Source organism: Carettochelys insculpta, chromosome 13, assembly GCF_033958435.1.
Source record: "Carettochelys insculpta isolate YL-2023 chromosome 13, ASM3395843v1, whole genome shotgun sequence".
NCBI classification, from domain to species: domain Eukaryota; kingdom Metazoa; phylum Chordata; order Testudines; family Carettochelyidae; genus Carettochelys; species Carettochelys insculpta.
The window spans coordinates 41,365,526-41,376,107 of NC_134149.1; the positions used below are offsets into that span (position 1 = coordinate 41,365,526).

Consider the following 10,582-nt stretch of genomic DNA (forward strand, 5'->3'; position numbering starts at 1 on the left):
CCACATCTACTGCTACTTCTGGCTACAAACCCAGAGCTGCAAGAGCAGTGACCAGTGTGGTGGGCTGCAGGGCTGTCTGAGCAGCTGGCTGCAGAGTGGATGTGGCTGTCCTGCTTGGGCAGCTCACGGACCAGCCACACTGGCTGCTGGAGAAGTCCGGCAGTCTGCAGAAGTTCGAGAATCAGTGCCTTCCCCCATCTCTCAGAGAGACATGGAGCCCTATCATGTCTTCAGAGTAAAACACCTTGAGACAACGGGCTTGTTCTACCTGGGAGAAGACACTTCCTTCTCTTGTCTGAAAAAAGGTGGTGTGGGAGTAACGGCAAATTACCTAAAGGGGAACAAAAGAAGTGGGAGATTCAGCTGGGGGGCAGGAAGCAGGGGGAGGGAGCCATCCTGCAGCAGACTAAGGTAAGGAAGGCGGCAGGGGAGGGTAGGCAAGAGGCTAGAACAGGGAACAAAAAGTTAGGGAGGGACTCTGCATTTAGGGTGCTTTACTGAATTAAATATAAAGAGCTTCAAGCTGATAGACTGAACAAAGCGTGTGCATGTTGAATGCTGCACAACTGTTGTATGCCGAGGAAGTAAACTGTAAACCGTATGTGCCTCTCACTTTTCAGGGTGGCGTTCTGGGAGAAAGGGAAGCCTTGAATATGGGGGAGCCCCAAGGGTCGGTTGTTCCCCTAAAGGCTCGATGGCTGGTTAGCAGGTTCCAACCCTTAGAGGGGGTGGCAGATAAAAAAAAAAACAAAAAACCAGCATCCTGAGTATGTGCTTTGGGACCTTGAGACTGGGGATGACGATGCTACTCGGGCTTCAGGAGTTTGAAACGCCCCAGGAATGGGAAGCTTGGCTTCTCTTGGGAAGATATGAAAACCTGCTCGCCCCAGGCACGTTTGTGTCAAAAAGCAAGTAACGTTTGCACTGTAAAATGGGGAAGAGATGCTGAATTTAAACCAACTAATAATAAAGGATTTAGAGAGACCTTTCATCTGTGTATTGACCCCTTCTAGTAAATACAGGGAGTAAAGAGCTACGGCTCTTGTCTGAGCGTTCAGGGTGAGTTAAGACGGGGTGTGTCTTTGGCAGGGGCCATGCAGTTTCCGAAGGGAGGCGCAGCACAGTCAGCTGCTGGGTCTCAGGCTCATCCATCTCATGAACAATATCAAAATATGTGACTGTTTTGCTGTCCTTCTCCACGTTTATGTACCGAGTAACGAAGCTTTTACGTTCCGCATCCTCATTTCCTTCCACGTGCCAAAAGGGTTTTTTTTTCAGTTTTTTCTTTCGTGACTGAAATGTGCAGCGGTTTGGCTCGCGTTAGACGGGGGTGGGGCGGGCCTTGCTGACGGCGGGGATGAAGAGTGGAGCCTGATGTAGAAAGTTTGCTCACCCGAGTGAAGAGGCTGGAAGCCGAGGGGGCATTAGGACCCAGAGGTTGCTGAGTAGACGAGGCAGACTCCTCTCTGGGTCTCTCCTCCCTGCCTCTGCAGCCTTGCTCCTGATCTCCTTCTATGGTGAGCGACCAGCTGGTGCAGGGACGGAGAGCGGCAGCCGAGGCAGGGCGTCCTCTCCCTGGCCCCATGGCGTCTCCCAGAACTGTGACCATTGTGGCTCTCTCCGTGGCCCTGGGGCTTTTCTTTGTCTTCATGGGGACCATCAAATTGACCCCCAGGCTCAGCAAAGATGCTTACAATGAGATGGTGAGTGCAGGGGCAGGGGCGGGGGACGTGCTGCTTGCAAGGCTGTGGTCTTCTCTTCCCCCCAGCCATGCAGAGGGGCTTTCTGCTGGAGGAGAGGCCACAATGAGGCCCTATTTAGCTGGGGGAGGCTCATTCTTTTTAGTTGGTGGGAAACAAGATCCAGCTGCTGGGAAGCAAATCCTGGGTCTGGGTCCCTCTGAGCTGATTTGGCAGGTTATGGCTGATGAACAAGAAGAGGGTGAGCAGCCTCGGAGGGGTGGCCACCTTCGTCTGTAGCATCACAAAAAACAAGCAGTCCTGGAGCATCTGAAAGACTAACAGTGTCATTTGTCAGGTGGGGAAGCTTTAGCGTTGGTGGGAAAGACCCACTTCAGCAGGTCCGGGAGCAGAAACCAGCAAACAGAGTGGAGGCTGAAAGCCACAGCCAGGCTGGCGCCCCTGCAGAAAAGTGGGGAGACCAGCACCAGTCAGTCACACCGCAAGGGGTGTTTCCAGTTCTATGGTAAGAAAGGGGCTCGGGGCTGGAGATGGGGAATGCACCAGCTTTGGAAGCCAGAGACTCAAAGGTGCTTAAAAGATCTGCTTCTGAACGTGACCCTGAATGACCCTACCCCAGGGGGTTGTGTGAGGACTAATTAAGGGCCGAATAATAACGGAGGTGATTATATCTTCAGCTCTGAAGAAGTGGGTCTGCCCCATGCAAGCTCATCAGCTAATACATTAATTTTGTTAGTTTTAGAGTGCTGTGTGACTGCTGGTTTGGTTTAATCACAGGCTGTAATGATCCTTTGTTGGAAAATGCTGGAAAGACACGATATCCTTCCCCCCGGGCACTGGGCAGGGAGCCTGCCTGCCTTTCTGGAACACCCAGAGCACAGGCTGGTCGGTCAGCGTCAATTTCCTTCGCTCTTTCAGCCCCCGGTCAAACCCCCTGCAGAATCTGACCTGCTGCCAGCTGCAGGCTGTCAAAGCAATTGTGCCTAACGACCTCTTTTTTGATCCTCTGTTTCATTCTCTCTTCTTATGTACTGACCCGGCTAGTAGGTGGTGCCGAGGTTCCGTGGATGGCTGGCAAACAATGGTGGAAGCTTCCAGCACATTCTCAGTGCACCTGCTCGGCTGCCTTCCCCGGCTCCCAAATAATACCTAAGTCTCGGCAGCCTTGCGGGTGCTCCCAGAACCCGTCTGGCAGCCGTGGGAGGGTGTGAAGAGATGACTTGTGGGGTGGGGGCAAAAGGCGGAATACCCAGCAGCTTACAGCTCCCGAACTATGGGAATGTAAATAAGCTGAAACAAGAAAGACTTTGAATTTAAACAGGCCCCACAGCCCCTGATCACTATGATTGCAATCCTTTGCTTCTTTCTGCTTTGCAAACATGGATGAGCTAGGCCTCTCCACAGCCCTGTGACGTAGGTAAAAATGATTACCCTCTTTTCTAACTCAGGAAACTCGGGCACACAGATTAGGCAGAGTCATGTATTATAGTTATGGCCCACTAAAACCCCATGGTTCTTACTGGGATGCTCAACCCCATGGTTTCTTATAGCTCTCAGGGAAAAATGGAGTTAGAACTCAAATTCGGCTGCTCCAAAAAGCACAGGCCTTGCTACCTGAGCTGAGGGAAGAATTCCTGTTTGCTGTTTACAGCACAAGGCTGAGCGCTGAGCTGTTCCAGGTCCATCCAACAAAAGACATACTTATGAACCAGTTTATGACAGTATTAAAAATATCTAGGAGCACTACTGCCAAATTACAAAGCTTGCTGCTTTGGGAAAAAGCTTTGCTTCAAAGCATTTTTTTTTTTAAAGCCTGAAAATGTTCGTTTGGAACATTTTCTAACTCTTTTATAGCCACAAAAGTGCTCTGGCTTTTTTTGCGTGGAACACATCACCAGCTATTCTTGGACGGGTGTATCGACTTTACAAAGCTGAAAAAGCAAAGCTGTCCACGTGCACCTGACTGGATGTTATGATAATGTTTCCATGACATTGAGAGGATTTGTACTGTCCAATTAGCTGTCACTGATTCTTACTGGTATTGCCTCATCTCTAGAGTGGGTATAGTTATCTAGATCCGTGTTTCTTTAACTTTTTGCGACCACGGAACAGCAAACAATAATATTTTTTTATGCGGAACACCTATGAAAATTTTCCTTCAAAAAAAGTGTTGTCAGACCGAAAAAATAACCCCAAACAGCAACATATACTGCAAAACCAAAATAAGGTCAGTTAATTGGGTATCGGAGCAATAAAGAAGTAACCTTGCATCTGGTTTTAATAACAGAAAATATATAGTTTGAGTTATTTTTCCAAACGTTTGTAGCACTCCTGGGAGTTGTTCACAGAACACCAGTGTTCTGCAGAACATAATTTAAGAAACACTGCTCCAAGGGACCATACTGGTAGCTCTTTTGATTGGTTACCAAACAAAAGCATCCTTTGTCCATTTTCAACAGAGTCTTCCGCTCGGTCAGCCTCACCAGGCATGATGACAATGGTTACACGTTCCTTAACTCCTCTCCTTATAGTTCACATCTACAGATGTACTTAACCCTCCTTTCCGCTCACCCAGAAGCTCAAGGTTTTCTGTGGGGCTGTTAGTCTCTGTAAAACTTATTTGTTTAGAGATGATAGGTCTCAAGATTTATAGTAACTTGCTGAAGCTAATGTCTTACAGGATGCATGCCTGTAAATTACTTGCATTACTACTTAATCTAATATAAAGCAGAATATAATGTACAGGTTGCACCTCCCTCCTCTGGCACCCTTGGGACCTGGTTGGTCCCTAACGAAGGAATTTGAAGGGAAATCCCCCTCCCCCAGCCTGATGCCTGTCTTTGCTGGTGGCTCTGCTCCCCACAGGCCCCCCTGCTGCACTCACTCCCCTACCCTCCCCCGTCAAGCCCCTGCTGTCCCCTTACCTCCAGCCTGGCCTGCACTGGTCCTGATCCTAGACACAGCTGGGCTGCTGGCCACAGCCCCAGCTGCCAGCCCTGTGTAGGCTGGTTCCAGCCCCAGTCAGGCTCGTATTGGCTTCAGCCCCAACCAGGCTGCTGGCATGCCCCAGCTTCGTGGGTGCTGGCCCCAGTAAAGAAGCCCTGATGGGCTCCCCTCCTAACATCCTCAGGGCCAAGGGCTGTCTGGTTCTGTAACATCCATGGTCCTGATGCTGCTGGAGCAGAGAATGCTGGTTTTGGAAGGTGAAACATGTAGCAGTGAATATCACGGAACTGAGCTACCATAGCAGTAAATATAACAAAGGCAAACTAACCCACTGGGGTACAACTGGTCAGCTTTGCTGAGCTCACAGATCTGAACTGATGGGAGTATCTGTGTCTACCATACCTCTCCTCTTCAGGAAACTGAAAACAGGGTGTGAATACAGTATGTCAGGAATATCTGGCAAGCATTACTCTCCAGTGGAAGTGAAAAGCTTGCTAGGCATTGTTATTAAGCCCAGTGCATCTATAAAATCCAGAAAATTGAAAGCGTGCCCACAGAGAAGCAAATTCTCACTGAGTGGTGCTGGAATGCAAGAACTTGCATACCTGTGGGGAAGTAAGTTAAGTCATTCTGTTCAACACTTACATTTCCTCCTTTGGCAACTGAGGTGAGGGCAGGAAACCAGGCTCCTGTTAATAGAGCTGTGTGTAAATCCAGTGTTAAACCTCAGAACCAAGATGACAAAGGCCAGCCTGCTTTCTTTACAGGAGAGAAAAAACCATAAAATGGTATGAGGAGGGAAACAACCTGCTCTAGCCAGTCCTGCCTTTGATGTGTGGCCCTCGGCTAAGTCTTTACTATACATGACATTTAGAACCCTGGGAGTTTCTGGTCCGTTTTGAGATTCACCCTGCACCTTGTTTTTAGCTCTATCCCTGGGCTCTGCAGGGATTATGGAGTATTATTTAGGATCTTCCTTTTAATTAAAAATGCTGGTCAGTTTGGGGGAGGGATTTGTTTGACCGTCTTTTCTGTACTGTTAATTTTAGTGATAAACAGCATCTCAAGATTTTAGAAATTCATTTCCCAAGAACACGCAGAATATATTTGTGATGGGTTCAGTCACAGAGATCTCCTTGACGCTCACCCGGTGTGCAGATCAGACCACCGAGACCGTCTACCTGCCCTCAGATGGATTCGGGCAGCAGGTGGCATGATCATATGTTTCTGGAACTAATCACAGTTTGGTCTTACAGGAAAAAAACAAATCAGGTTACATATTGTCTCGAGCACTCGGCTGTTAAGTTTCCTTCAGTACCACTAATGGCTTTCACTAGAAGATTTAGATTAATAAAGCAAATTTACACTTCATATTTCTAATTTCACATACACAAAAGATACCTGCACAAAAATAGCATATACACATTTGACAGATCGCAGCGTTACAAATGATATGTTACGTGATGCATTTTGCCTAACGCATCTTTGAGTTATGCATATTTATATCCATGTCAATTTTCATAAAGCAATGGGGGGGCATGGCAGTATGCCTACCGCACTCTGTTTTGCCAGTTCCTAGTCTGACAGTCACTGCCTCGTATTGTTGTATTGTCGTCGCAAAGAATTGTCTTTTCCAGTTAGAAAAGGGGAGATAATGAAAGCGGATACTGGGAGTTGGGGTGAGTGGGAATATTGTTCGGACAGATTCCCTAGTTGTGATACCAGACATCTGCTGTATACCACCCCAGAGATACTTCTGCACCACTAACAAGTGATGTTTATGTCCAGTTTCAATACATGGCTAACTCAATCAAACATTGCGCAATACTGTGGGATGAAATGGCAGATCTAGTCTACCCTTTGCTGTTCTTCATTAATGAGTGCTGTACTATTCTTATTTGATTTCAGAAACGAGCCTACAAAAGCTATGTCCGGGCCTTACCCGTACTGAAGAAGATGGGAGTCAACTCAATCCTTCTCCGCAAGAGCATTGGTGCCTTGGAGGTGGCATGTGGCATTGTCATGACACTTGTGCCCGGTCGCCCCAAGGACGTGGCCAACTTTTTCCTCCTGCTGCTCGTGCTGGCTGTGCTCTTTTTTCACCAGTTAGTGGGTGACCCTCTCAAGCGCTATGCCCATGCCCTAGTCTTTGGGATCCTGCTCACCTGCCGCCTACTGATCGCCCGCCAGCCTGAGGAGCAGCCGCCTGAGAAGAGGATCCTGATGGTGAATGGTGATGAGCAGCCAGTTGCTCATGAGGCAGCTCCTGAGAAAGGCAAAGTGAAAGTGTCTTAGTGGAGTGCATTTGAGGGACACGGACCCTCCAGGCAGCTCCCTCTCAAAAAAAATGAGTTTTGTTTTTTTTTTTTTATTCTAGTTTGGTCTGTTTTTCTGTTTAAAAGGTTGCGTTGTGGGCTTAAGAAACACAGTCGGCCAGCCAGTCATCACATTATGGCTTGTGCAACCCAAATGGATAGAACTACACTCTTGCCTAATCCAGTCCTTACACACCATCTTTTCATTAGCCCATGGGGGAAAAACGTACCTTGTTGAATGTGTGTTTCAGGGAGGGATCCCCTACATGGCACCAGCTCTTTGACAAGTCTTCTGTGTGGACTGGTTTCTGGGGGGGGAAAGATACGTACAGTAGATCCCCAACTTATGTGGGGGTTGCATTCTCGCAACCTCCCTGTAAGTCAAATTTCGCGCACAACTCGGGGGAGCCAGGAAACTGACCGGTCAGTTTCCTGGCTCCAGGGAGTGGAGTGGAGCTGGGGACCAGGCAGCAGCTTGGCTGCCTGCTCCGCTTGCAGGGCGGGGACACTGACCAGGGCAGTTGCTCTCATTGGTTGTCCTGCTCCTGTCAAGAGGGGCAGCTGAAAGCCTGACTCTAGGCTGATGTCCTGACAGAAGCCAGGAAACTGACCAGTGCAACAGCTTCCCCACTCCTCTGAATGGTGTTAAACTGAGATAGACACACTTGAATTGCGCATATCTCAGGGGTCTACTGTAATCCCTTTATACCTCACCTGCTTGGGTTTCCCCTTTTGCATGGGGTTTAACCCTGGAGCAATGAACTGAACAGAGAAACTATTTTTTGTGCTTTGCATAAGCCAGTAGTTGCATCCTTTCCACCGCTCTCAGTGGAAAATAAGGAGTATGGATTAGAACTGTCCAAAGCTTGGTATTTGCCCAATAATAAACCCATGTGTTTGTTGCTCACAACGAGAAGCCATGGTCAGTGTCTCCGTCCAAATATAAGTAAAGAAATAAATCCCCTTTCCTGCCAACTGCTCACCCAGAGGCTATAGAATTGCCAGCTCTTGTTATGGGGGCCAAGGATCCTCATTCCATATCCATGCAAGAGGTCACTGAGCTAGTAGGGGAAGAGACAGTCTTGTCACAAAGAGCCTGATTCTCCGTCTTATTTCTAAAAATGGGGAGATGCATTTAAATTTTGTTGATTCTCTTGGTATTTATCTGTGGTTTTTTTAAATTATTCATGAAAATAAACTTTTTGAAATTTGGAGGAAAATGTCTTGGCCGAGTTGGTTGCTAAAATGGTCCCTGCCCAAGAATCCTTCCTGGTTGAGTATGAACATTTGTACCATGGAAAGGAAAACACACTGTTGAAATGTGCTGGATAATACCTATTTTAAAGAACAATCTGAACTACATCATTGTGTTCTAAATTTACTATACCCATTAAGAAAAGGACTGGCCATTATTATGAAGCTGTTGCTGAAAAAGTCTCTACTCAGTGTGACAAGAAATTCAGAAAGGCAAACTTGATAGGGAATGCAGAGAAAGAGCTGGAAAATAATCCTGAAAATATCATTATACAAGTCAAGGATAATCATTCACCTGGGCTTTGTTTACACTAGCCCTTTTTCGAAAGAACAAGTAGAGCGTCTACACACAAAATGTGCTCTTTCAATTCGAAACCAAAAGAATGCAGCTTTTCTTCTGGAAGCCTTCTTCCGCTCCTGGATCAGGAAGAGCGCCGTCTTTCGAAAGATTCTTTAGAAAATAAATGTGTGTAGGTACTCTGTGGGCCTGTCTTTCAAAAGAGCAGTCCTTGTCGCACTGGATTTTTTGGTCCCTGGCCCGTTCTTTTGAAAGAGCAGGGGCTGTGTGGATGCTGTCTTTCGAAAGAGCTGATCTATTTTTCTATCCGCTTTTTTGTGTGGACGCAATCTTTCGAAAGACTTTTTTGGGAAGGATCTCTTCCAGAAGAACTTCTTTCCAAGGCTTGCTGTTAGTGTAGACATAGCCCTGGAGTGCAGTGTCAGGTCTAGCCAACCACCTTGCCCTTTTTGTAAGGACATAGCAGAAATAGATTAAGCACCACCTTTTTGGCAGAAATCTTTGATACCAGCCCTTGAAAAATTGTGTTCAGCTTATTAGAGAGCATTAACTTGCAGAAACATTAAGGATGCCTCCAATGGTAAGGGAAAGCCACCATTTTGCATGTATATAAACTCCTCCATTTTTATTTTAATTTCCCTGGCATTTTGTCATGATTCAGTCCTAAGGATGCCTTACAGAACTGATTAGGTTTGGGCGGGCAGGGGGAAAAATTTGTGGGGAGAACTGTATGAATAACGGGGGCTGAGGCTGACCTTTGCAGAACTTCTAGTCCTACTTCTCACTACAGCTACATAGCTTGGGGACTACAATGAAAATTGTAAAAGAGACAATTGTTACAGAACCTTCTGTTTTAAGAGACTACCCCAAAGTCAGCCTATATGCGTATGCAATTTGCTTCATCTTCTGCAGTCATTTCTTGCCAGAGGTCCAAAATTAAACGGTGCCATGTTTACTTTTAAAATATCGTTACAGAACCACCAAGACATAGATAGGCCTAAACTCAGTGCCCATAGTCATACTGCTGTGATCCCCTGCAGAGCTGCCGTTCTCACTTGTGTCATATCTCAAATTTACGTAAAGCATTTGAGAGCAGGTTCCCATCTGTTGTGAAGTACCCCAGGTAGCTTTGGACACCCGACCAGTAAAGCATGATCAGCATAAAATCGCCCCCAAATGGAATAAATTCAATGCAAACAGGAAGATCTTCAAGTGCTGTGAAAGCCTGTAAACCTCAGCTCTCCACTCGAGCCTTTGCAGTTCCCACACCTTGGTCTATTTTTATTATGACTCCAGCTGCAACTACACCTTTCATGACAGACCATGCCAGCCTGCTCTTTGGAGCCCACCAGTGCAACTCTTTTTTTGCCTATCTTGGGTTGCCCTTCCTCTTTGCATCAAAGTGTGGTGGCACGCTACTTTTGGAGCACTAGTCATCCCTGTCTTTTGCCTGGAAATTCAGTGATGTCCCCTCCTCTCATGCTGTGACCACATTAGCTCTTCTGAGGCCAGCTCCTTTCAAAGGCCCATCCTCCCTAGAAACAACATAGGTGCTTCTATTTGGGAACCAGGGAGGGGTCAGGTGCAGCCCATCAACGACTAAAAGGCCCCTCTCAAAATGAGGGGAAACCCACTAAAAAAACATGGCCCCAACCAGATATGGGGGACAACTAAAGAGGAAAAAAAAAACAGGGACGGGAGTGGAGGTCAGAGGTTTGAGACCAGGGAGCCAGAGGGAAACACCGAGCAGAGAACCCCGGACAGCACCCACTGCTCCTCGAAGACATCAAGGGAGCCAGTGGACGCCGCCCAGAGGAACTCTGCCTGGATTCGTAAGCAGAGGGTGGAGCAGAAATAGGCCCCACAGTCGCAGGCCTCTCCCCCGCCAGCCTCCTCTCCCTGGTGTTAAAAATGGCCAATTTAGCCATAGCCAGGAGGAGGCTGACAAGGAGGTCCCGCGACTTGGTGGGGCCACAGATGGGGTGTGCCAGGATCACAACATAGGTGCTGCAGGAGAGATGCCTTGCCTGTTGCTACTGGCACTGCAGTTACTCCCCAGCCAGAGACAC

The 10,582-nt window shown here is 47.5% G+C and overlaps 1 protein-coding gene across 1 annotated transcript; it reads left to right on the forward strand.

Annotated features, from left to right (window-relative positions):
- The first annotated feature begins 1,474 nt into the window (after positions 1 to 1,474).
- Positions 1,475 to 8,331, forward strand: TMEM35A (transmembrane protein 35A). Its single transcript, XM_075007735.1, has 2 exons — positions 1,475 to 1,703; positions 6,555 to 8,331. The coding sequence occupies exons 1-2, from the start codon at positions 1,515 to 1,517 to the stop codon at positions 6,939 to 6,941; spliced, it is 576 nt and encodes a 191-aa protein (XP_074863836.1). The 5' UTR covers positions 1,475 to 1,514; the 3' UTR covers positions 6,942 to 8,331.
- Positions 8,332 to 10,582: the final 2,251 nt, after the last annotated feature.

What these genes read in the sequence shown, in the direction of transcription:
- TMEM35A (XM_075007735.1), top strand. Translation starts at nt 1,515, where the DNA reads ATGGTGAGCGACCAGCTGGTGCAGGGACGGAGAGCGGCAGCCGAGGCA. An exon ending in AAGATGCTTACAATGAGATG is followed by an intron (nt 1,704 to 6,554) that starts GTGAGTGCAGGG and finishes ATTTGATTTCAG; the next exon opens with AAACGAGCCTACAAAAGCTA.